This window comes from Trichosurus vulpecula, chromosome 1, assembly GCF_011100635.1.
Source record: "Trichosurus vulpecula isolate mTriVul1 chromosome 1, mTriVul1.pri, whole genome shotgun sequence".
Taxonomy (NCBI): Eukaryota; Metazoa; Chordata; class Mammalia; order Diprotodontia; family Phalangeridae; genus Trichosurus; species Trichosurus vulpecula.
In genome coordinates, this window is record NC_050573.1 from 213,098,164 (window position 1) to 213,122,035 (window position 23,872).

General features: G+C 34.0%; 1 protein-coding gene across 1 annotated transcript in view; it reads right to left on the reverse strand.

Annotated features, from left to right (window-relative positions):
- DOK6 (docking protein 6) overlaps positions 1-23,872 on the reverse strand; it is a 150,930-nt gene that overhangs the window by 112,122 nt on the left and 14,936 nt on the right. Inside the window, exon 2 of the mRNA XM_036743226.1 lies at positions 5,812-6,001. Within this exon, the coding sequence (XP_036599121.1) occupies positions 5,812-6,001 (190 nt within the window). The remainder of the gene's footprint in view (positions 1-5,811; positions 6,002-23,872) is intronic.

Below are 23,872 nucleotides of genomic sequence, written 5' to 3' on the forward strand. Positions count from 1 at the left end.
ATGAGGTATTATATTCTTTCTATCTTCAGTTAGGTGTGACATAGTAAAGATATCAGTCATTGTTGAATGTCTTTTGTGAAAGTTTGCTCACTGTTTGGTAAAGCCTTCATCAAGGATGTCCACAACTCGTGTATAGATAACTCTCATGATGATATTGTGTAGATGAGGGAGTTGGGACACAGATCAGTAGTTGTTAATGTTTCCTAAGTCACATTTTATAAAAGAATGAACAATGTCTCAGTTTTTTTAACACATTATTGGTATCTTTCCCTTGTTTTCACAATTACATAATTTCTACTTTGTGTCTCTTCTATATATACTTTATCTATTTTAGATGTTTGTTCCATTTTATTTTCTTTAGTGTTATTTCTACTTCCCCTATAAACAGCTCAAGGACCGTGAGGTTAGGGTGTAGTTGGTTGAGGCAGTTCCAATACCCTTGATAGATGAAATTATGGCAATAATTTTTACAAATCTTCTAGATTTTTCCTTCTATTTGTAAGGTTCTTTCTATATTCATCCTTGAATGTTAATGGATGATTTCTTTTAGTGGAATATCTTGTCATGCATTCATTATTCTGATTTTACCCTTCATTGCTTTACAAGATGATATTGCTTATAATTGTTCATCACCTTCATAAAGATGAATTCATATTCTATAATAGATAATTGGCCAAACATTGTAATGGTTTTCAAAAGAATGCATTCCATTAAAATCCAGCTACATCCTAAATTTGTGGGGAAAAGTTGTTAGAGGAGCAGGATAGGAGAATATAATTTGAATTATACAAGGAAAAGAGAACTATGAAGGTTTTTTTGGGTACAAATCCTAGTATTACAAATATAGAGACCTCAAAGTATCATGAATAATTAAAAAATAACCTATGTTACAACTAAAGCATTATCATGGATCACTGCATGCAATCATTGAAACATGTCACCGGACATTTAAAATATTCTTAATAGACGCTGTCATAAGAAATATTCATAATGACTGAGCTATGTGGAAAGAAAAGATTTGAAAGTATGTTGACCTAGTAGATGAAATCAGAATTGTATGAAAACAGCATGAAGTATGTATCATCTGGTCAGGTAGGTGGTACAGTAGAGAGCGTTGAGGACTTGGAGTCAAGAAGCTCATCTTCATGAATTTAAATCTGGCCTCAGACACTTGCTGTGTGACCCTGAACAAGTCACCTAACCCTGTTTACCTCAGTTTCCATATATGTAAAATGATCTGGAGAAAAAAATAGCAATCTAGTCTAGTATATTTGCCAAGAAACCCCCAAATGGGATCATGAAGTGTAGGACATGACTGCAAAACAACTGAACAACCACAAGACATATCATCTGTATTAGGGGCTTGCTTTCCAAAATACTTTGCCATCTATTTCTTGGAATTTATCTTCAGAAATTAGAATTGCAAACCTTAGTGTTATTAATAATTGACACATAAATAGCACTTTAAAGTCTGTAAAACACTTTATCTCATTTGATTGTCAGCTATCATAATCCTGATTTTATAAATCGTGAAACTGAGGCTCAGACAGATTATGATTTTTTTTATCATTATAAAGCTCTTTAGGATGAGAAGAAGGATTTGAATTCAGGCCTTCTTTACTAAGTCTTTTACTTTCTATTTCTTAATAATAAGATTTTGAACTCCAATTTTAGACATATGATATTTTTTTGCTACCAGTTTTTAAAAAAAAAACATTGAATTACAATGTAGAATAATATTATCATTGGTATTTCTTCTATTGGGTGCCTACAGCAAAACTCTGCATGAATATATCAATGAATCATGATCTCCATCCCACACTGTTTCTTTCTAAGAAGGTTCCCATTGCTTTTCCTACTTGCCAAAGGGATGATTTAAAAAAAAAAACATTAAAAATCATTTTGCCAAGACTGAATGCATTTCCAACCTAGCCAAGATTCTGTTGAGGATCTGTTCTTATTTAAATAAGTAGCAGGAAGATGACTTCCTTTTCATATTCAAGTTATTTGCCTCCCCTTTGAGACTCATTGTCCAAGATAATGCTTTTCAGAAATCACTGCCTACATCTTAAAAACATTGTTCCTGGATAAAACTTCACAGTAGAAAGAGGTCTCAGCAGCCATTTAGTTCAGACCACATGCCTAAAATAATCTCCACCTTATCGTATCTGACAGGACTTCATTTAGCCTCAGTTTTGAAGACACTGATTAATAGATAGACATAGCTCATATCAGCTTCCCTCCTAGATTCCATTGCTTTTTTCTTTTGTATGCATTTATGTATTATAAAAGGTTATCATCATATTTTTGGGAAATAGTTTGATTATTTTTCCTTCTCTCTCCTTTTCGAAAAATATCGAACATTGAAAATACACAGAAATCAAATGCTAGTGGGATCTGGCATATCACTATTGATTACAGAAATAAAATTGAGGGGAATTTCTGAATATTTAAAAGTGACAATGAATAGTATGGTTAAGAACCCTTGCCTTCAAGGCTATTTCTTTTAAAAGGTTTAGAAATTACCTCCTGAGAAATATGGTCCCCTATGTCATGTATGTCAAGGGTAAAGAAAATAATTCTTGAATTTCCCATTTATTTATGCATATATTCATGTAAAATAATAGTAAAGATTCAGGTCACTGAGTTTGGTTGAATCTATTTGCAATTTAATATCCCATTTTCTATAACTATTTTCCTATTCACCCTTGTGATTTCATCAGCATAGGAACTTCCAGTGTGGGAACTCCCTGATGCAGTTCAGCAAATTCTCTTTAACTTATTACAATCTTCAAGATTTGCCTATAGGACAAAGAGGTTCAGTGACTTGCCTGTGGTTTCAAGGCTAGTAAATGTCAGAAATAGGACCAGTTCTCTTTGAAGATGCCATAACAGCTTTCTTTCATAGATATACACATTTTAAAAATATAGTGAATATGTACAAAAAATTCACTCAATCTTCACTCACTTTTCGTTTTTAATAATTATGCCTAGATGTAGAGCAGTTGACTGCTTATTCTCTGAGGTCACTGATGCTGGTTGTCATTTCAGCCAGTCAATACACACTTACAAGGCAACTAGCAAGTGCTGAATTTCTCCTTTTTTTCTTAGCTACTAATTTGCTATGTAGACAATATGACTTAGCAGGCAACTAGATTCTATGTTTCCATTTACTTATCTTTAAAACTGGAGTAATAATTACACACACACATATATGTGTATGTGTATATATACACACACACATACACACATGTATGGGTGTATATATTCATATGTGTGTGGATATATTGATATGTATATTAACACACACACACACACACACACACACACACACACATATATATATATATGAAACATACATGGTAAGAGAACCAACTAATGAATGCAAAGTAGTATTGTAGATAAGAATATATGATAAATTTTTATAGCAATTTATAATTTTGAAAGTATTTCAAGTACAATTTATCCTCAAAAAACTCTCTAGTGAAGACGACAATGCAAACCTTATTACTCACAGTTTATAGATGAAGAAATTCAGGCTTAGAGGGGAGGTTCAAGGTCATACAACTACTGACATTACACAGAGGCTTTTTTTCCACATTATTATCACTGATACTTCTAATCTGAAATAATCTTCCTTTCTTTAAAATGAACAGAATAATTTCTACCTCTGATATGTTATTTTCATATTCTAATTAATTTTGTAGTAAGTGTATAGTATTTGAGACACAAATTTGCTTTTGTAACCTGTTACTGTCCTAGGATGTAAACTCAATGAGCACAATGACCATATCTTAAGTATCTTTGTTTTCCCCACTGTATCTGTGTCAGAGCAGATTATCCATAGGAGTTGCTTAATAAATGATTGCTGTATGAATGCATAGGTGGATGAATGAAATATTAGAGCTTGAACCCAGGCTTTCAGATTACAATTCCAGTGCTCCATGGCATGATGCAAGAGCAATATAACACCAAAGCAAGACCACTAGAGTTAGAATCAGAAAACTGGGACTTTAATTTTAGCTCTGTAAATTACTATGGTGTGATCCATATGATAGGACCCCTACTCTAGTCATTTCACATCTGGAATGGTATGTTCATTTCTAGATGATATATTTTAGGAAGGGGATTGACAAATGAGAGTGTTCAAAGGAAGTTCACAAGGATGAAGAAAACCCTTAAAGATTCCATATGTGATTCAGATGAGGGAATGGTATGTTTGATCTAGAGAAGAGAAGGCAGAAAAGACATGATGTCTATCTGTCACATGGAAGAGGAATTAGATGTGCTTTCTGTGGTGCCAGAGGACAGAACAGGAAACAATCAGTGAAAATTGCAGAGGGATAAATTTAGGCTTAATGTAAGGGGGGAAAACTACACATACCTCTTCTATTAAAGCTTTCCAAAAGTGAGGGAGTTTGTATTAGGAGGTAACAATGATAATATTAGTAATGCTATAGGACAGTGGTAATCAACTCAAGTAGAAATGAGGGTTACTATACACATACATAAATATCCCTGTGGGCTACATATTGACTTAGGAAACCACATATGTTTCTTTCTTTTTTTCTTAATACATTAACACATTGAAACCAGATAGGAACTACATTTTGATCTGGTTTAGGCAACACTAGAAAGTGTTGTGGGCCATGTATAGCCTATAGCCTACAGGCTGCTCTGCTACAGGCAATAGAGTTTTAGATTGGAAATCTGAAAGATCTTAGTCCAAATCCTAACTCTTATATTTACTAACCGTGTCACTATAACTTCTCAGCCTCAACTTCCTTAAATGTAAAATGAAAGAATTGGATCAGATCCTTAATAATGTTCCTTCTAAGTATAAATCCTACAAACTATGAATGTTAACTATCTATGTCGAATAGATTAAAACCCCATAGCAAGCACTTTATTTTTATTACAGATTCAATTATAGGTTAAATTTTGCCTTCTTTGCTATAGAATGTTGAATAATATATCTCAATGGATAGACATGAAAAGGTTATTACTGGTAGGTAACAATAACATTCATGTCAAATATAGTTTAACCTGGGTATGCCTACCTCATGTATGAAACAACGTGTAAGGACATTTATTGCTCATGAAGCACATGCATACATTTGTGAAAATGACTGAGCCAGAATGCTATGTTAAGATAGTGAAAAAATGATGATAATAGATCCAGTAAACAATAACACCAGGGCTGCCTATTTTAGAGGTAAGTACACTCCCAACATCTCTTTTCATTTGGAAGAAGTATTTACACAGAAGTAACTCAATTAGCCAAGCAATTTGGATAAATGAATGCTGTATTAAAATTACCTCAAACTTAAAAAAGCAACACTCTAAGCTATTTTATGCAAAATTGTTTCCAAAACTACCTCTCTATGAAGAACACACATTAATAATACAATTACAAAGACACATGCATTTTGGGAGAGTGGATCCTCATTGTGGCAAGACATATTGCATGATGGAACTGAAACACTATATTATTAGGAGTCTCTGGTGTTGAAAAATATTAAAAATACCATGGACAAAGCTAGATACCAATGCGATTGACAAAATTATTCTGCTGGACATCCCAGTCACTCCTATGAAACAATCAATAGGAATTTATTAGTTACTTAGCTCATCAAAAAGAAAAAAACCAAAACAAATTAGCGGGCATGTCATAGCCTCCATTTTTCTTTTGTCTTTTTGTTCTTAAGTAGGACATTGTTCATCCTGGCCTATGGTGAGTACCACCTTTCCTTAAAAGCTCTACCTGCAGCTCATTTTTCTTCCCATTTGACATTGACGAGTAGATCTTACCTTCCTGACTCAAATGTGAACCAAGTTGAGTCACGACCATATCTCCTCAACGAACTAAGGGGCCACATCACCAGCTTGACCTTGGCGTTGTGAATATCCCAGAGATAGATGTTTTCATGTGTAATTTGCATTGTGCATTCCCCATAAATATCTAGATTTGGTGTAGGCATAAGATATACATTGAATCGTTCTGGAAAGGGAAAAGAAAAGATAATGGAGGTAAGATGAAAACAGTAATTAATAATTTATAATTTCATTGCTTTGACCTATACACATCATGTTGTTCAGAAATCATTCATATCTACCCACACTATACCTTCTTTGATGGCACCAATATTTATTATTGAACAGAATTTTTTAAGTATTTCTGCCTTTCATAAGTATCTATCATGTAGTATTTTAGACGATAAATTTTGGTGTGTAACATACCACCCTCATTATGCCTTCCTTCCAACCTCTATATATGGTAAACTTTAGGAGTCCAGGGAATGGTTCCTATTTAAATGGTTTGGTTTTCCAGGGCTTAGCATAGTGACATTTATGCAGCAGTTTTTAAAACATACTTTGATGAGGGTGCTAAGTGGTGCAGTGGATAAAGTGCTGGGCCTGAAGTCAGGAAGACTCAATCTCCTTTTCAAATCTGGCCTGAGACACTTACTGGCTGTGTGATCCCAGGAAAGTGATTTAATCCTGTTTGCCTCAGTTTCCTTATTTTATAGGTGACGAATGGAGAAGGAAATGGAAAACAAAGGTAGTTCAGTATTTTTGCCAAGAAAATCACAAAATGAGGCGATGAAGAGTTGGACATGATTGAAATTGAACATCATTTGACGAATTTTAATAAATATCTATATTCATATATATTCACACAGACAAGTTGTGTGTATGTGTGTGTATATATATATGTATATATATGCATATATATGTATATATATATATATGTATACACACCTATCTATATCTATATCTGTGATTTCACTGAAAAAAATCCCAGAATGAAAACTCCCTCCACCAATTCAGATTGTCAACTCATCTACCTTATCTACTCAAAGAATTTTCTGGGGGGCACTGAGAGGTTATTAAATGACCTGTTGATGGTCACACAACTGGTATGTTATAAGTATGACCTGAAAGCAGATCTTAACTAGACAATGACCACGCCTCTTAAGTACATTCTAAAAATATATCTCCCTTGCATTTCCTTTATTTTAGGTGGATTATATAATCATTATTTAAAATAAAATTTTATGCAGACTACATCATAAACTTAAGGTGCACTGTACCTTTGTGCCACAAAAGATATTTAACAAGATATCCAAGGTGACTCACAGATAGTCACATGGAAAAATATGAAGATTTTTTATTCTATGTGAACAATGTACATGTTGAATTTGAAGCATTCGAATCCACTTATTGTTTCCTGTGTTTTCCATCTAGAGAAATTGTTTTTATTAAGTAACCAGAAGTTGGAGAAAACCCAATTTCTGCTTTCCAGGATTTTCCATGCATGGCAATCTAAGAGAACTCATTTTAAAAATGAATCACAATCACAGTTTTGTAATATTCTAGGATATCTCAAGAGATGTTGCACAAATTGCCTTGACAAAATTCAATGAATTTTAATTTAATTTCACTTAAGAAATAAATACAGGTCACCGAGTATTTTCTTTCTTAAGAAAAGGGAAAGGAAATGGTAGAATATTGCAAAATAAAAAAAAAGTAAGCTTTTAAGGGTAGAATTACAAGATTAATTATTCTGAGAGGTGCACAAACAGCTGGAAGAGAAATGGTTTGTCTAGGAATATAATGCTTATTGCCAATAAGGATTTCTGGGGTTTTTAAAAGATCAGTGTTTGCCAGTATTAGACTAGATCTGACTGAATGGTATAATATAGACATTTTTAATAAGGATTTTTGGTAATAAATATTAACAAATGACAATGTTTAGATACAATGAAGTTTAACATAAGGATGAGCATACAGTCCAGAGACTATAGAGCTATTATTTTTATGTTCTAATCTTGGAAATTATTTCAACAAATGAAACTCAAACAACCCAGATTTTATTAAAAATCTTGTTCCATAAAACATATATAGAATCCACTGACTGTAAAATGGCATTTCACATTTAGATTAAATCCCTCTAAGATATAAAATAAGAATGAGGGCTGATTACATGATCCACTTCAAAAAATTCTAAAAAACCTCAAAAACATATTCTCCATCTAGCAGATTTAAGAAATAAGTAATAAAAATATTCAAAATGAAATGTATCATGCTCTATTCCTACCCCATCTCAACACCTAAAAGCCAATGAAATCACTGACAATAAAGTCAAAAGCATTGGCTTCATATCACAGAAATTCAAGTATACTAGGGCCCTCAAAGAATTGAGTCAAGAAAATACATAAAATAGGAATCACACATTTTCTTCCTTTTCTGTTTCTCCTTGAGGCTACCTATGCTTTTCACTGTTAATTATACAATTCACAATAGATGACCCAAAATATCTAGAGACATTAATATAATAATGTAACACATAATATTGTGCTTTGTCATATTATATTATGCAGTGCAATAATATTAATATTTTAATGCTATTCATATCCAGAGATACTAATATCTCCAGATATCTTGGAGCCTTTATTGTGGATGATATGGTGGTAACATTTGCAAAAGAAAAACAAGCAACCAGAGGCTCCGAATATTCTCTGCCAGTTCCAGAATCTAAATATTTTCATCAGAGAATCTGTGTCAAAGAACAAAGACATAGCAAGACTTCACTGAATCACAGAATTTCATAGTAGGAAGCAACCTCAGAGGTCATCTAGTCCCAGGTATACATGAACAAGAATCCCTCTAAAATATACCTAATGAGTGGTCTTCCAGCCTTTGCCAGAAGCTCTCCTATATGTCCTGAACTCTGATTTTTGGATAATTCTAACTGTTAGGAAGTTGTTTTTTATTGTTGTTTTCCCTAACATCAAACCTAAATTCCTTCCCTTGTAACTTCCACCCATTGCTTCTCATTTTGCCTCTGGGGCTAAACAGAACAAATTATTCACTCATGGTTTGACAGTCCTTCAAATGCTTGAACTCAACTAACATACACTTCTCACATTTCTTTTCTTTTTTTCTTCCATCACTGAAGTCAACCATGACTATTGTAGTTTCAGAGACATTAGGAATGGGTTTCATGCCACCAAGTCTTATGGCCACCATCCTGGTAGAGGCCCTCACATCCTCACATCTGGACTATTACTGTGACTTACTAGCTGGTCTGCCTGCCACTAGGCTCTCTACACTCTTGTTCATCCTCCACTCAGCCACCAAAATAATTTTTCTAAAGCCTAGGTCTGATCATGTCATTTCCCCCTACTCCCCTCAAATATACTCAATAAACTCCAGAGGCTTTCTATCACTTCAGTTATAAAATTTAAAACAATCTTCTGTTTGGCTTTCAAATACCTTCACAACCTAGTTGTCTCTTACCTTTTCAGTATTCTTACACTTTAAACTTCTCTCATGTCTCTTTGATCCAGTGACACCAGTCTTGTTGCACAAGATATTCTGAGACTCCAGGCATTTTCTCTGATTGTCCCCATGCCTGGAATTCTTTGCCTTCTAATCTCTGCCTCTTGATTTCATTAGCTTCCTTCAAGGCCCACCTTAAAACTCACATTCTACAGGAAGCCTATCCTAATATCTCTTAATCCTAGTGCCTTCTTTTTGTTAATTATTTGCTATTTATCCTGTATATACCTGGTCCGAATATAGTTATTTGATTGTTGTTTGCCCCTTTAGACTGTGAGCTTCTCAAAGTCAGGGATCATCTTTTCTTTCTTTGTATTCCCTTAGCAAGATGTCTGGAACATAATAGGCACTTAATAAATGTTAATTGGCTGATTAAATTTATTTTTTTGTTAGGATTTTTAGTATGCCTTATTGGTTACACATATTTTGTGTATTTGTGTAAAGTCATGTGGCAACATAGCTTTTATTGTTGGCTACTTCCTTTCTTCACTCTACTCTAAATTTCTGGATGTTTCACCTGCTATTCCTCTTCTTAGATTATATATACCTTCTATGTTATTTACTGTGATCAATTTACTTGGAGAGTTTTCTCGGTGTATCTTCCTTTTCAGGTTCAGAATATTTTGAATAGGCCATAGACAAATACGATCATTTTTAAGCCCATTCCACCCCTATCCAGGTAACTGTCAGAGCTATATTTTAAATTGTGGTCCAGAAATCCATAATCTATTCTCATATTTTTCTTTTTTTCCCCTTTTCAAAAAAAAACTATTGAAACTTAAATACATGATAAGAAAAGAAAAAGAAGCTTATTATAAACTTAAATATTAAAACAAATATAAATTAAGAAAAAAAGCATGTCATATGCACAGCAAAATCTAAGAGAGGATTCAAAAAATATAGCAATATATTTCCATTTCAAGAAAGACTATATAATAAATACTATGTATTATGTTGAGAGCTGTCCATATTTCTTTGTTTCCTTGTTAGTATTATTTTGTTCTCTGCTGTATACTTTTTACTTTGTTCTTTTCCCTTCTCTCCCTTCCAAAGGCTACAATTAAGTAAGGATATGTTTATATATAGATATACATATACACATACATATACATATGTTTGCATACATATAAAGACACATATTTTCCCTAACAAATTCTACTTCTGATCTTTGCTTTTATGTTTGTGCATATCTCTAATTTCCTATCCTTCCTAATTTCTCTACTTTACTTCTATCCTCTATCTTGCCCTCCTACTACTTAACCTATCCCCTTCCAAGGATCCCTTCCTTGTTCTCCCATTCCCATTAATCTAAACACCCCTCTATATCCCCCTTTAACCTACTCCCTCACCCTCCCCTCTAAAAATCCTTCCCTTATGCTCTCCTCCCTCCCTATACCCTTAGTATTTTATTTCTGAATTTAGAAGACTTTTATACTCTGCTAGATATATATGTATTGTTCTCTCTTGAAACCATTCCTGATGAAAGTAGGTTTTCAGAACTAACAACCCTCCTCCCTTATATTTCCCTCCACATTGAAATTATTTATATAATGGTCCAGTTGTAAAGAAGAATTATAACCAATAGAATGAATCATGAGAATCAAAAAATGAAACCAAAAAAGAAGGAAAAAAAGAGAGCAAATACTTTTCTTCAATCTGCATTCAGACTCCACAATTCTTTCTCTGCATATGGACAGCTTTTTCCATCATGAGTCTTTTGGGGCTATCTTTGAACTGTCCATTGATGAGAGGAGTCAAGTGTATCAAAGTTAGTCCTTACAGATATACGTGTCTGTAATTGTGTATATTGATCTCCTGGTTCTGCTCCCCTCACTCAGCATCAGTTCATATAAGTCATTCCAGGTTGTAATGAAGTCCGTCTGCTCCTCATTTCTTATAGCACAATAGTATTCTATTACAATCATATGCCACAATTTGTTTAGCCATTCCCAAATGATGGGTATCCCCTTGATTTCCAATTCTTTCCACCACAAAAAGAGATGCTATAAATATTTTTTGTACATACAGGTCCCTTTCCCACTTGTGTGATCTCTTTGGGATTTAGCCTTAGAAGTGGTATTGCTGGGTCAAAGATTATGCACATTTTTATAGCCCTTTGGGCATAGTTCCAAATTGATCTCCAGAATGGCTGTATCAGTTCACAACTCCACCAACAAGGTATCAATGTTCCAATTTTCCCACATCCTCTCCAACATTTGTCATTTTCCTGTTTTGTCATGTTAGTCAATCTGACAGGAGAGATGTGGCACCTAAGAGTTACATTGATTTGGATTTCTCTAATCAATGGTGATTAGAACATTTTTTCATATGACTATAGATGGCTTTAATTTCTTCCTCTGAAAGCTGCCTGTTCATATCCTTTGACCATTTCTCAATTAGGGAATGACTTGTATTCCTATAAATTTTATTCAGTTCCCTGTATATTTTAGATGAGGCTTTTATCAGAGACACTGGTTGTAAAGATTTTTTCCCAATTTTCTGCTTCCCTCCAAATCTTTGTTGCATTGGCTTTGTTTATACAAAAACTTTCAACTTAACATAATCAAAATTACCCATTTTGCATTTTGTAATGATCTCTGTCCCTTGTTGGGTCATGAATTCTTCCCTTTCCCATAAATCTGACAGGTAAACTATTCCTTGCTCTTCCAAATTGCTTATAGTATCATCCTTTATTCCTAAATCATGAACCTATTTTGACTTTATTTTGGTATATGGCATAAGATATTGGTCTATGCCCAGTTTCTGCCATACCATTTTCCAATTTTCCCAGCAGTTTTTGTGAAATAGTGAATTCTTAACCCAGAAGCTGGATTCTTTGGGTTCATCAAAGAGTAGATTGCTATAATCATTGAATACTATGTCTTCTGTACCTAACCTATTCCATGGATCCACCACTCTGTTTCTTAGCCAGTACCAAGTAGTTTTGATGACTGCCGCTTTATAATACAGTTTAATATCTGCTATGACTAGGCTACCTTCCCTAGCATTTCTTTTCATTAATTCCTTTGATATTCTAGACCTTTTGTTCTTCCAGGGAATTTTATTATTTTATCCAGCTCTGTAAAATAATTTTTTGGTAGTTTGATTGGTATGGCACTCAATAATTAAACTAATTTAGGTGGAATTGTCATTTTTATTATATTAGCTCAGCTTAACCATAAGCAACTGATATTTTTCCATTTATTTAGATCTGACTTTATTTGTGTGAAGAATGTTTTGCAATTGTGTTCATATAGGTCCTGGGTTTGTCTTGGCAGGTAGACTCCCAAACATTTTATAGTGTCCACAGTAACTTTAAATGGAATTTCTCTTTCTATCTCTTGCTGTTAGGCTTTGTTAGTAATGTATAGGAATGCCAAGGATTTATGTGAGTTCATTTTATATCCTGCAACTTTGCTAAAGTTATTTGTTATTTCAATATTATTTAATATTTCAGTAATATTATATATTATTATTTATTTTTTACTTGATTATCTAGGAATCTCTAAGTAAATCATGATATCATCTGCAAAGAATGACAATTTAGTTTCTTCTTTGCCTATTCTAATTCCTTCAATATCTTTTTCTTCTCTTATTGCTAAAGCTAACATTTCTAGTACCAAATTGAATAATAGAGGTGACAAAGGACATCCTTGTCTCACCCCCGATCTCACTGGGAATGCATTTAGCTTATCCCCATTCCCTATAATGCCTGCTGATTTAGGTTCCTATTAAAAACACTAGAAAGCATAGAAATAAATTGAGTCCTTCTTAAAATCATTAGTAGCATCTACCTAAATCAAACTATATGTCGAAAGCTTTTTCTACATCTATTGAGATAATCATATGGTTTCTGCTAGTTTTGTTGTTGATATAATCAATTATGCTGGTAATTTACCTAACATTGAACCAGCGTTGCATTACTGGAATAAATCCTACCTAGTCATAGTTTATTATTCTCATAAGTTGCTGCAATCTTTTTGCTAATATTTTATTTAAAATTTTTGTATCAATATTCATTAGGGAAGGTATTTGTACCATATTTGTGTCATAAAAAGAATTTGGTAGGACACTTTCTTCGCCTATTTTCCCAAATAGTCTATAAACTATGGGTATTAATTATTCCTTAAATGTTTGATAGAATTCTCACGTAGAACCATCTGGCCCTGGAGATTTTTCATAGGTAGTTCATTGATGACTCGCTCAATTTCTTTTTTTGAGATGGGGTTATTTAGGTATTTTGTTTCCTCTTCTGTTAACCTGGGAAATTTATATTTTTGTAAATATTCATCCATTTCCCTAAGGTTGTCAAATTTATGGGCATATAATTGGGCAAAATAATTCCTAATTATTGTTTTAACTTCCTCTTCATTGGAGGTAAGTTCACCCTTTTCATTTTGGTTGCTGGTAATTTGTTTTCTTCTTTCTTTTTTTAAATCAAATTGACCAAGGGTTTATCAATTTTATTGGTTTTTTGTAAAAGCAGCTCTTAGTTTTATTTATTCATTCAGTAGTTTTCTTGATTTCAATTTTATTAATCTCTCCTTTGGTTTTCAGTATTTCTAATTTGGTATTTAATTAGGGATTTTCAATTTGTTCTTTTTCTAGCTTTTTCAGTTGCCTGCCCAATTCATTGATTTCCTTTTTATCTATTTTGTTCATGTAAGCATTTAGAGATATAAAACTTCCCCTAAGAATGGCTTTTGCTGTGTCCCATAAGTTTTGGTATGTTGTCTAATTGTTGTTATTCTCTTGAATAAAGTTATTAATTATTTCTATGATTTGTTCTTTGGCCCACTTATTCTTTAGAATTAGATTATTTAGTTTCCATTTAATATTTAGTATATCTTTCCATAGTCCTTTATTATAAATAATTATTGCATCGTGATCTGAAAAGGATGCATTGACTATTTCTGCCTTTCTGCACTGGACTGTGAGGTTTTTAATGCCCCAGTACATGGTCAGTTTTTGAATATGTGCCACGTACTGCTGAGTCAAAAGCATATGCCTTTTTATTTCCATTCAGCTTCCTCCAGAGGTCTATCATATCTGCTTTTTCCAAAATTCTATTCACCTCCTTAACTTTTTTCTTGTTTATTTTGAGGTTTGATTTATCTAGTTCAGGGGCAGGGAGTTTGAGGTCCCCCACTAGTATAGTTTTGCTATCTATTTCTTCCTTAACTTCTCCTTTAAGAATCTGCATGCTATACTACTTGTGCATATATGTTAAGTAATGATATTGCTTCATGGTTTATGGTGCCTTTTAGCAGATATAGTGTCCTTCCTTATCTCTTTTACTTAGATCTATCTTTGCTTTTGCTTTGTCTGAGATTAGGATTGCTATATCTGCTTTTTTTACTTTAGCTGAAGCACAATATATTCTACTCCAGTCTTTTACCTTTACTCTGTGCATATCCCCATTGCAAATGTGTTTCTTGTAAAGCACATACTGTAGGATTATAGTTTTTAGTCCATTCTGCTATCCTCCTGCATTTCATGGTAAGAGTTCATTCTATTCACATTCACAGTTATCATTACTATCTGTGTCTTTTTCTCTATCCTATTTCCCACCCTGTTTATGTTTTTATTTCTCCCTTCTACTCCTCAAGAGTTTTGCTTTTGACTGCTGCCTTCCTCAGTTTACCTCCCTATTGATTCCCCTCCCTTATCTTACCCTTTCCCCCTTGCTGCTTCTTCCCTCCCTCCCTTCCAACCCCCCCCCTTTTCTTTCTCCTTTCTCCTCCTACTGGCTGTAGGACAAGTTTGATTTCTATAAATATCAGAGTATGTTATTCCCTTCTTGAACCAAATAAATGAGAGTAAAGCTCAAATACTGCTCTTCTCCCTATTTTCCTTCCATTACAACATATTTTTCTGCTTCTTCATATGATGTAATTTACCCTTTTCTACTACTTCCTTACCTCTTCTCCCAGAACCATCCCTTTACATCCCCTAATTATGTTTTTTATCATTGTATCAGTTATTTTATACTGACACCCTTAGTCTATGTATATACCTTTCAATTGTTGTAATAACTGTACTATTCTCAAGATTGATACATATATAATATGTATAAAACACACATATAAAAAATATAATCCTATATAAGGATGTAAACAATTTGCCCTTATTGATTAACATGGTTTTTTTCCCCCTGTTTACCTTTTTATGTCTCTCTTGAGTTTTTTATTTGAAGATCAAATTTTCCATTGAGCTCTGGCCTTTTCATCAGGAACTCATATTTATTTTTTCCTCTCTGTATCCAGCCTGAAGTGCTATTTCATTTCTTTTGTGGGAGAAAATGTTGAGAGCTTGGAATTTTCTGAGTTACTCCATGATCTTTCCAGAATGCTCTTCTATTTTCATATGTTTCACCAGCTATTCACATGTACCTCAACTTGTGGAATAGCCTTCTCAAGCTAACTTTATGATATGTAATGCAATCCCTTAGTCAACTGAGGCAGACCTTGTCTAGAATCACATCAGTTTTTAAAGAATGGATGAATGAATAAGCAAAGTATTTATTAAGTGCTTATTATGTATAAAGCATTGGAGAGACAAATAGAAAATAAAGAGTCCTTACTCTTAAGCAGTTCACATTCTAATGGGGGGAGACAATATGTATTAAAATTTTCAGCTTCAAGTCAGATGGAAAAGTTCCATGGCCCTTATGGTGTAGCAATGAAGCAAATGTTAATGCCTTTTCTTTAATACCACTATTTAATGCTCTTATTCCCAAGACTTTTGGGTTTAGAGTCTTGGGGTTTCTTTATCAGAATCTGAAGGGACAAAGTAATCAAGATGGTAGTGATGGTTTCACTTCTCTGGCCCCTGTTTCCTCCTCCTCCTCTCTTTCTCTCTCAGGGTACCTAGATTCAGCTAGGCCAGCTTGCCTGCCCTATGGGCAACACCTTATTGACAACTGGTATGTATGGCTGGATCCTCTCAACAATCAACAGGAGTTGATTCTCCAGAAGATGGCTATGAGGTCTTGGTTAGATTCAGAACAGGTGGTCTAAGGAACATCATCACTCAAAGGTTCATAAACTTGATGACAGTTGGTCACCAGCTGTAATGATGAGGAAGGTAGGCCCCTTCTCCACAGTTTCCCTTCAATGATAACTCTATGGGTTAGTCTAGAAATAGTTATCACCCAGGGAACACTGCTATTTCCAGGTCTCTTAGGTTCAGGGTCCTGGGCTTTCTCCATTGGGCTCTGATGGTGGCCAAGATGGTGGGGATGGTTTGACTAGCCCGTAACATGGATTCTGTGCTTTTCTACAAATATACTGTCTTCCCTGGGTATCCCCAGAAACTAGCACACTGCCAGGAACATAGTGGGTATTTAATAACTACTTGAAAATTGATTCTACACAATAGCCCTTTAATACCTGAAGATAGGTATCACGTCTCCACTAAGTTTTCCCTTTTCTGGGCTAAAAATCTTCAATTTCACCAGATTCTCATATGGAACAAACTGGAGGCACTTCCCAATGCCACTTGCCCTGGTTATTTTTCCAATATCCTTATCAATATCCTTCTCACATTGTGGCATCTGGGACTGAAGATAATATTTCATGTAACCCTGAGGGAACACCTCCCCCTCCATTTTTAGAATTTTTTATATCTGCAAGTTGACAGATATGGGAATTCTCCCAGGTGATCCATGTAATATTGTTTCAAGTTCAATGTATTTTGTGGTCTATATAAGATTCTTCAAGGGGAAAGGCACAGATAAACCCAGAGGTCCCCTTACTAATACATTCCTTCCTTTATGCTACTTATACAGGGTGTCCCAAAAGTTTTAATTGTTTTAATTGATTAAAGCTTAAAGTTACACTAAGACTTTTTGACCAGCACAGACCAAAATTGAGACATTTAGTGCTCTTATTTCCAGAATTAGTCTGACCCAGAGAGATTGCAGTAGAATGGATTGCCTCCTTATTTCTGGAAAATATATCTCTTGATGTAGCTCAAGGTCACATTAGCTTTTCTGACTGCTATGTCACACTATTGTGCTCTTTCAGTCTTCTAATATTCCACTCTTCCTGCCTCCAGGCCCCACCCCCAACTTTGTGTCAAAAACCTCTCCATATAATCTTATGTTACCAAGCCCTTAAAATCTCTTTCACAATTTCATCTCTCTTTTTCCTCTTTCAGTTCATGTGATTTTCTCCACACATCCCAACAACTGGATTGTGAGCTCCTTGAGGGCCAGGAATGTATTTTATCTTTCTTTCTATTCCTGGCACTTAGTACAGTGTCTGTCACCAAGTAGGCACTTAATAAATGCTTACTGATTTGACCTTTCCTATCATAGCCAGAAGTAATAGGCCAACTTTATAGCCCAAATTGTGAAGTAGTTCTCGAAGCACTTGGTTTGGATTTCTCTTTTTTCTTGTATTGTATTTTACTTACATTAGTTAAATGTGAAAAGTTTTGATTGACTGTCATAGAGGGAAGAGGCCTTAGAGAACATTTAAACTAACTTGTGAGATCATCAAGAACAGGGACCATGTCTTATTTTATCATATCCTTGATACGTGGTCCCTTGCAAATAGTAGGGATAAACAAACATTTGTCAGATCCATGGAATCAGAGAGTCTCAGGTGGAAGGGACCTCAAACACCATCTAATCTGACCTGCATATGAACTCCAGTTCCCTAATACAATGTCCCTGAGAAGTAGTCTTTCAGCCTTTGCTGAAGGACATCCACTGAGTGTGAACCTGCTGCATGCCAAAGCAGCACAATGTTAGCTTAAATCTGCCCCCTGAAACTTCTACTCATTAGTCCTTGTTGCCAAGTAGAAGAAATGTAATCACTATAAATGATTTAAATACATGAAGAATCAGCCATTTTTTTGATTTTTTAAGTCTATATCAATCCTTATCATGTTTAAACACAGTTTTTATAAAATGGAGTGTATTGAGAGATGAAGGTGATGTAGAAGCAAAAATATAATAAAAGTTTAAAATTAGAATTTGACAAGTTATTAAGGAAAAGGAAAATTACAACAGAAAGCATCAGTCTTTTTTTTACTGAGTTAAAGTTTTAATTATTCTGAGGTTTTTTATAATCACCATGTCTGCTTTTATCAGCTCTAATGCTCTGCAAATACTTCCAAGTAAAGTGAACACATCAAATTTTTAATTCCTAGGTTGAATTAACCCATAATATTGATAATTATGTTATTTTAAACCTCATCTTTACATTCACATGTAGAATAAGCTGTTCTAAAGTATTTGAAGTAGATTGATCAAACATTTACAATTGTAGTTCAGATTTTAAAATTTTACCAAGGTTAATACTACTGGGTTCCTGTCCAAGTACAGGTCTTATAAGAGAAACTACTGACTCAGCACAATTAAGCAATTTTATAAAGCTTCTCTTTGATAAAAAGCTGAATAGTGTAAGATTAAAAAATTTAATTCATCCATTTTCTAATGCTTTCTCATGTATAATCTTTTTTTTACTTGAAACTAATAAATTAAAATTTTGTACTTCAGCCCAATACTTGTCTATAAATAAAGTAGCAAAATCACTTATTAAGCTAAATTAGATACCAGTGTTAATTACCGCTTATGTTTATCTTTTGGAGTTAGGGAAACCTCATCACCTTAGCAATGTTTGTTGTATATTTTATTAGAAGTTTGGTTTTACATCAGCGGATTTCCTAGATGTGTTCTTAGCCTACTAAAAATCCTACAATAATCTAGTAAATGGTTTTGATGTTTCCTTAAAAAATTACCAACAATTGTCAATCTTGTAAAAAAATTTTAAAAATGTTAATATTGTTTATTTAGTTTGGAAAACATTTTAGCATTCTAAACATACAAAAAAAATCAACAAAATGTACCAAGTATTAGTTATAGAATGTCAACTTCCATTGCTGCATTGTCCCTTAGTTTTTTAAAAAAAGTTTCCATTTTAAAATGACAGCATTTAACAACCACAACCAAAAAACCATTTTTCATGCCAGCTGAAACCCTACCCCCTTGCCACATCTAAGAATGGCAGCAGACTGCTATTTCACTATATACAAAATGACAACTTTAAGCTAGATGGACAGTCATCATATAAAGCTACTCTAACAGTGCATGCTTTGGGCCATGGCACCTAATGAAAGATCCAAATTAATTTTCCCTTTCTAAGGTGTCATATTTCCAAACATTTATGAGAAGAATTTGTCTAGTACATATAAAGACACATACTTACATGTGGGTATATGTTTATATGAGTGTGTGGAGATATTTACATACCCCCTCCTCTCCAGATATACAGAGAGAGTTTAAGTTTACATCCTGGGATTTCTAATCAATAACCATATTTATCACACACAAAAGCCTGTAATTTTAAAAAAATGTTTTGTTATAGCAACAGCAAAGTGCACAGAGAGAGGAAAACACTAAATTTCCTTTTCATTTCAAAAATGTTTGGAAATATATACAACTTTGATACAGTTTCATGACACATAAACCAGGTAAAATTTCTAGAGCACCTGTTTCCAATTTTAAAAGTTAAATGCTACAAAATGCAGTAGACACTGTATCAATAAAGGTGCTGTATTGTTTTCCCAACTCTGTGGTATTTAAGACAAATAATGTAGTTTTATCCTCCTCTTCTTCCTCTTCTTCCTCCTCTACCATTTTCCAGGAAGCTTTAGGTATTCCCTTTGCACTATTAAACTTTCCTTTGGATTTGTAATCAGCAACATCCTTTTCATATTTTTCCTTCAGTTTTGCTGCCTTATTGTTGTATGGCTGCTTTTCACTGTTACTCAGATTATTCCACATCTCACCAAGTTTTTTTGCTACATCCCCAATGGATATCCCAGGGTTTGTAGATTTTATCTTGGGGCGAAATTCTGAACAGAATAGGAAGAACCCAGACCGGGGCCATTTGGGAGCATTAGGATCCTTTTTCCCCCTCCTTTAGCTGGTCCATAATCCTTCATCTCCCTGTCATACCGCAACTTAGCAACTTGCCATTTCATCAAACTTGGATTTTTCCTTTCCAGACATATTCTTCCATCTTCCTGAACACTTCTTTGAAAATTCTGCAAAACTGACAGAAACTTCAGGATTTTTTTTCTTATGTTCCTCATGGCATGTTTGTACAAAGAAGGCATAAGCAGACATTTTGACTTTTGGTTTCTTTGGGTCACCTTTAGCTATCTCTAGTGTGTAACTGTATTGTTCGCTAGTCTGTCAAGCATTGGTCTTATAAAAGGAGGCACACTTGAAATGGTTTGGTGGTGAAGTACTATATATGTCAGAGAAAGTAATTCTCCAACTTGTGAGGCAGGGGAAGGGTTTATTTGCCATATAAAAGAACATGCCCTTAGGCCACACAATACCAATGAAAGCTGCTTAGGGTACTGAGTGGAAAAAGTTTAAGCAGTTCTGATGTAGCCCAACCTAGAGAAATTTAAGTGCTTTTTAAAGATCTGCTTCATGTAGAGGGATGCAGTTCAGACTTGAACCCAGATCTCAATTCTGTCTAGTGCTTTTTATTCTACTTCAAGTTTCAACTTTCATAGCCAAATTTTCCCAAATTAAGAATTTTGAAAGTTTCTAAAATTTATTTCTAATTCCACTTTGGATTTATGAGACTTACATATGCTCTTAAGTTATATATACAAAATATACAGTCTAAGCATTATTTCTCTAGCAGGAAAAAAGAGAAAAGTCTACTCTGACACTAAATTATTCTGACTTCATGAGATTCACTAAGAAAATGGATAGTTTTTTATTGATTGCATAAGGTATGTTTGAAGTGATATGAAAAAATACTGAAAGGATATTCATATTGAACTTGGGCAACTGAAAAACAATGAAAGTTCTGGAGAACAGAATATGAAAAGTTTACTGGGTCTACTAGGGGAGTGTTCTGGACTAGGTCTTATTTCAGGTATGTTCCTTGATAGTTGACATTTGGTATTTGAATAAATGAGAAAATAGTAAGTGATTCAACATTTCACGAAAGTATATTTACTGATTAATAGTATGAGAAGGATCTCAATAAGGATAGGTATAGAGGATCCCCCCAAGTAGATTCAGATTAGTGAAGGTGCCCTACCTGAGTTGCCCCTTGTGGTTTACCAATCAATTATGAGAGAGTACCTAGAGCTCCTGGTGGTTATTTTGTATTTGAATGACCAGCATGTCAATAGTTTCTACTCCCTGAGTCAATCAGGTCTCAAGGATGATTTCAAAACCTTTTTTAGGGAAAATTAATTTGATTTTCATCGATAGTTAAGACATTGCTCCTGCCAAAGAAGGAATGCTTTTAATATCATCAGATGCAGCTATTATATTGGATGTATTTGTTTGATTCATTGTACTTGTATTACTTAGACTGCAGGAAAAGGATAGAAAGGATTTTAGATATCATCAAGTCCAATCTCTTCACTTTGCAGCATTTCTTTTTTATAGGGAGAGTTCAACTGAGGAGGGACTTCCAGAAATGACTTTACTATAAAGAAGAAGAACTTTAATAAAACATATTTTAAAACATTTCATGTACATTCATATGGGATGCAAATTTAAAAAAAACCATCATAGTTAATATAATCAACGTAGACAAAAGTGCATTTCAGTTTGCCTAAAGAAAATGCACCCAAACATTATTTTGCAAATCAATGAAAACTGGGGTTGTGCAAAAAAAAAAAAAAGTATTATAAACATGGTGGCAATAAAAGAGACAAGTATTTGGGAGATTTTTTTTAAGTTGAATGAATTTTCATTAACAAACAGCAAAATAGAAAAGGAAGGAAGGAAATATACATTACATCAACATTTCCTCCTCCCCCTCCATTTTATAATCATCATAGCTCTGCCTTGATTCACTTGATGACTTTTTCTCCCCTTTATGCCTCCATAGTTGAATTAATTTATCTTATGGCCACTCACTTTCTTCTCTTGGTGCTATTTCTTCTTAATCCTCTTAATAGGAATCTGCCAGCTGAGTGATATTTTAAAATCAAAATCCCAAGTGGATTGCTCTCTCTGTTTACAGAAGATGTGACTGATGCATACCTAGCTTTATGAAGATAAAACACAGGATATTTAAGTTAAAATTCAGGGAATATATTATATTGGACCAGTTCACTTTAATTGGATTTGGAAGATCTGGTTGAGGTCTTTTGATATTTACAAGTGATAGGATCTACTAATAAATTACAGAAACTTTCTGAGTGTCAGCTTTCTTTTCTCTATAATCAGGATAATTACTTCCAAAGCATAGTAATATAAGGAAAGGTTTTCATAAACCTTGAAAATTCAATATTTGTGTGAAATGTTGGCTTTCAAAATTATATGGCAATGATGAGATAAAAATAAAAAAATAGAGAATGATAAAGAATAAATGGAAAGAGATGAATAAATAGAAAAATAAAATAAGATGAATGAATACAGACAGGAGGACAATGAACTAGGACAGGACAATGTCCTAAGGACATGGAATTAAGTGACAGGGCAATGAATTAAATGTAATTTACTTGATTTAATCAGCCACATCTTAAGTTGGCTTTCTTTTAAGCCTAGGGGATATATAATGGTCCTCAATTCCACATGTTTACTTTTCTCTATTTTCCATAGATTATATATGATGAAATATTATTAATATAATAGCAATATCTCTGAATCCCTAGTTTAGGCAAATTCCTGACATGTAGAGAGAGGTTTGGCTCTCTACCTAAATCAAAAGTTTTGTGCGTGTCTAGGTAGCCCACAGTCTTTTCATGTTTGAGGCAAAGATCAGAATACACTATAAATTTTAAGTAAAAGAAATGAGTACATGATATTTCAAATTTTGTTACTAGAAAGGGAAGGCAATCTGGGAAAGAAAACCTCCTTTTTTAAGAGGAGAGGGGCAAATTTCAATGAGTCATGGAAGAGGCCCAAGTGACAGCTTTGGCTTAGCTCTTTTGTTTTGAGATACCTCTACAGGCCTAACCAGAACATGAGATCTCATTCTGATAAATTCATAGGAACATCAATGCAGAGCTGGAAGGGGTCTTACAGACATGTACAATCCCATTCTTTTACAGCTGAAGAAAGAAAGGCACAGAGAGGTTAAAAGTGACTTCCATGGTCACACAGAGTCTGAGGTAGGATTTGAACATAGGTCTTCCGAATTGAAAGTCCCACATTGAACCCACTACTACTACACTACACCTCAATAAAATCAACAAAAGGATGGAACAAAGGAATCAGAGCTGCAATGTGTCACTGAAAAATCTGCACTTGGTTTTAAAAGTTCAACTTGCATATGGTAAAATATTGTGACAGGTTTTTTTTTTTTTGCTGATGATTGAAGACAATCAAGTTTCAGGTCCTACAGGGTTCTAAATATCAAAATGATTTACTTTTAGATACAAATAGAAAGTGAGCAGATATCACTTCCCTAAGCAAGCCCTAAGCAAAATTGTGAAGTAAAATTAAGTTTCATTTTGGAGCCTGCTTGCTTCTCCCCTGACGTCTCCTCCAGGTTCCACTCATTCACTGTTGACCTCACTAATAGAC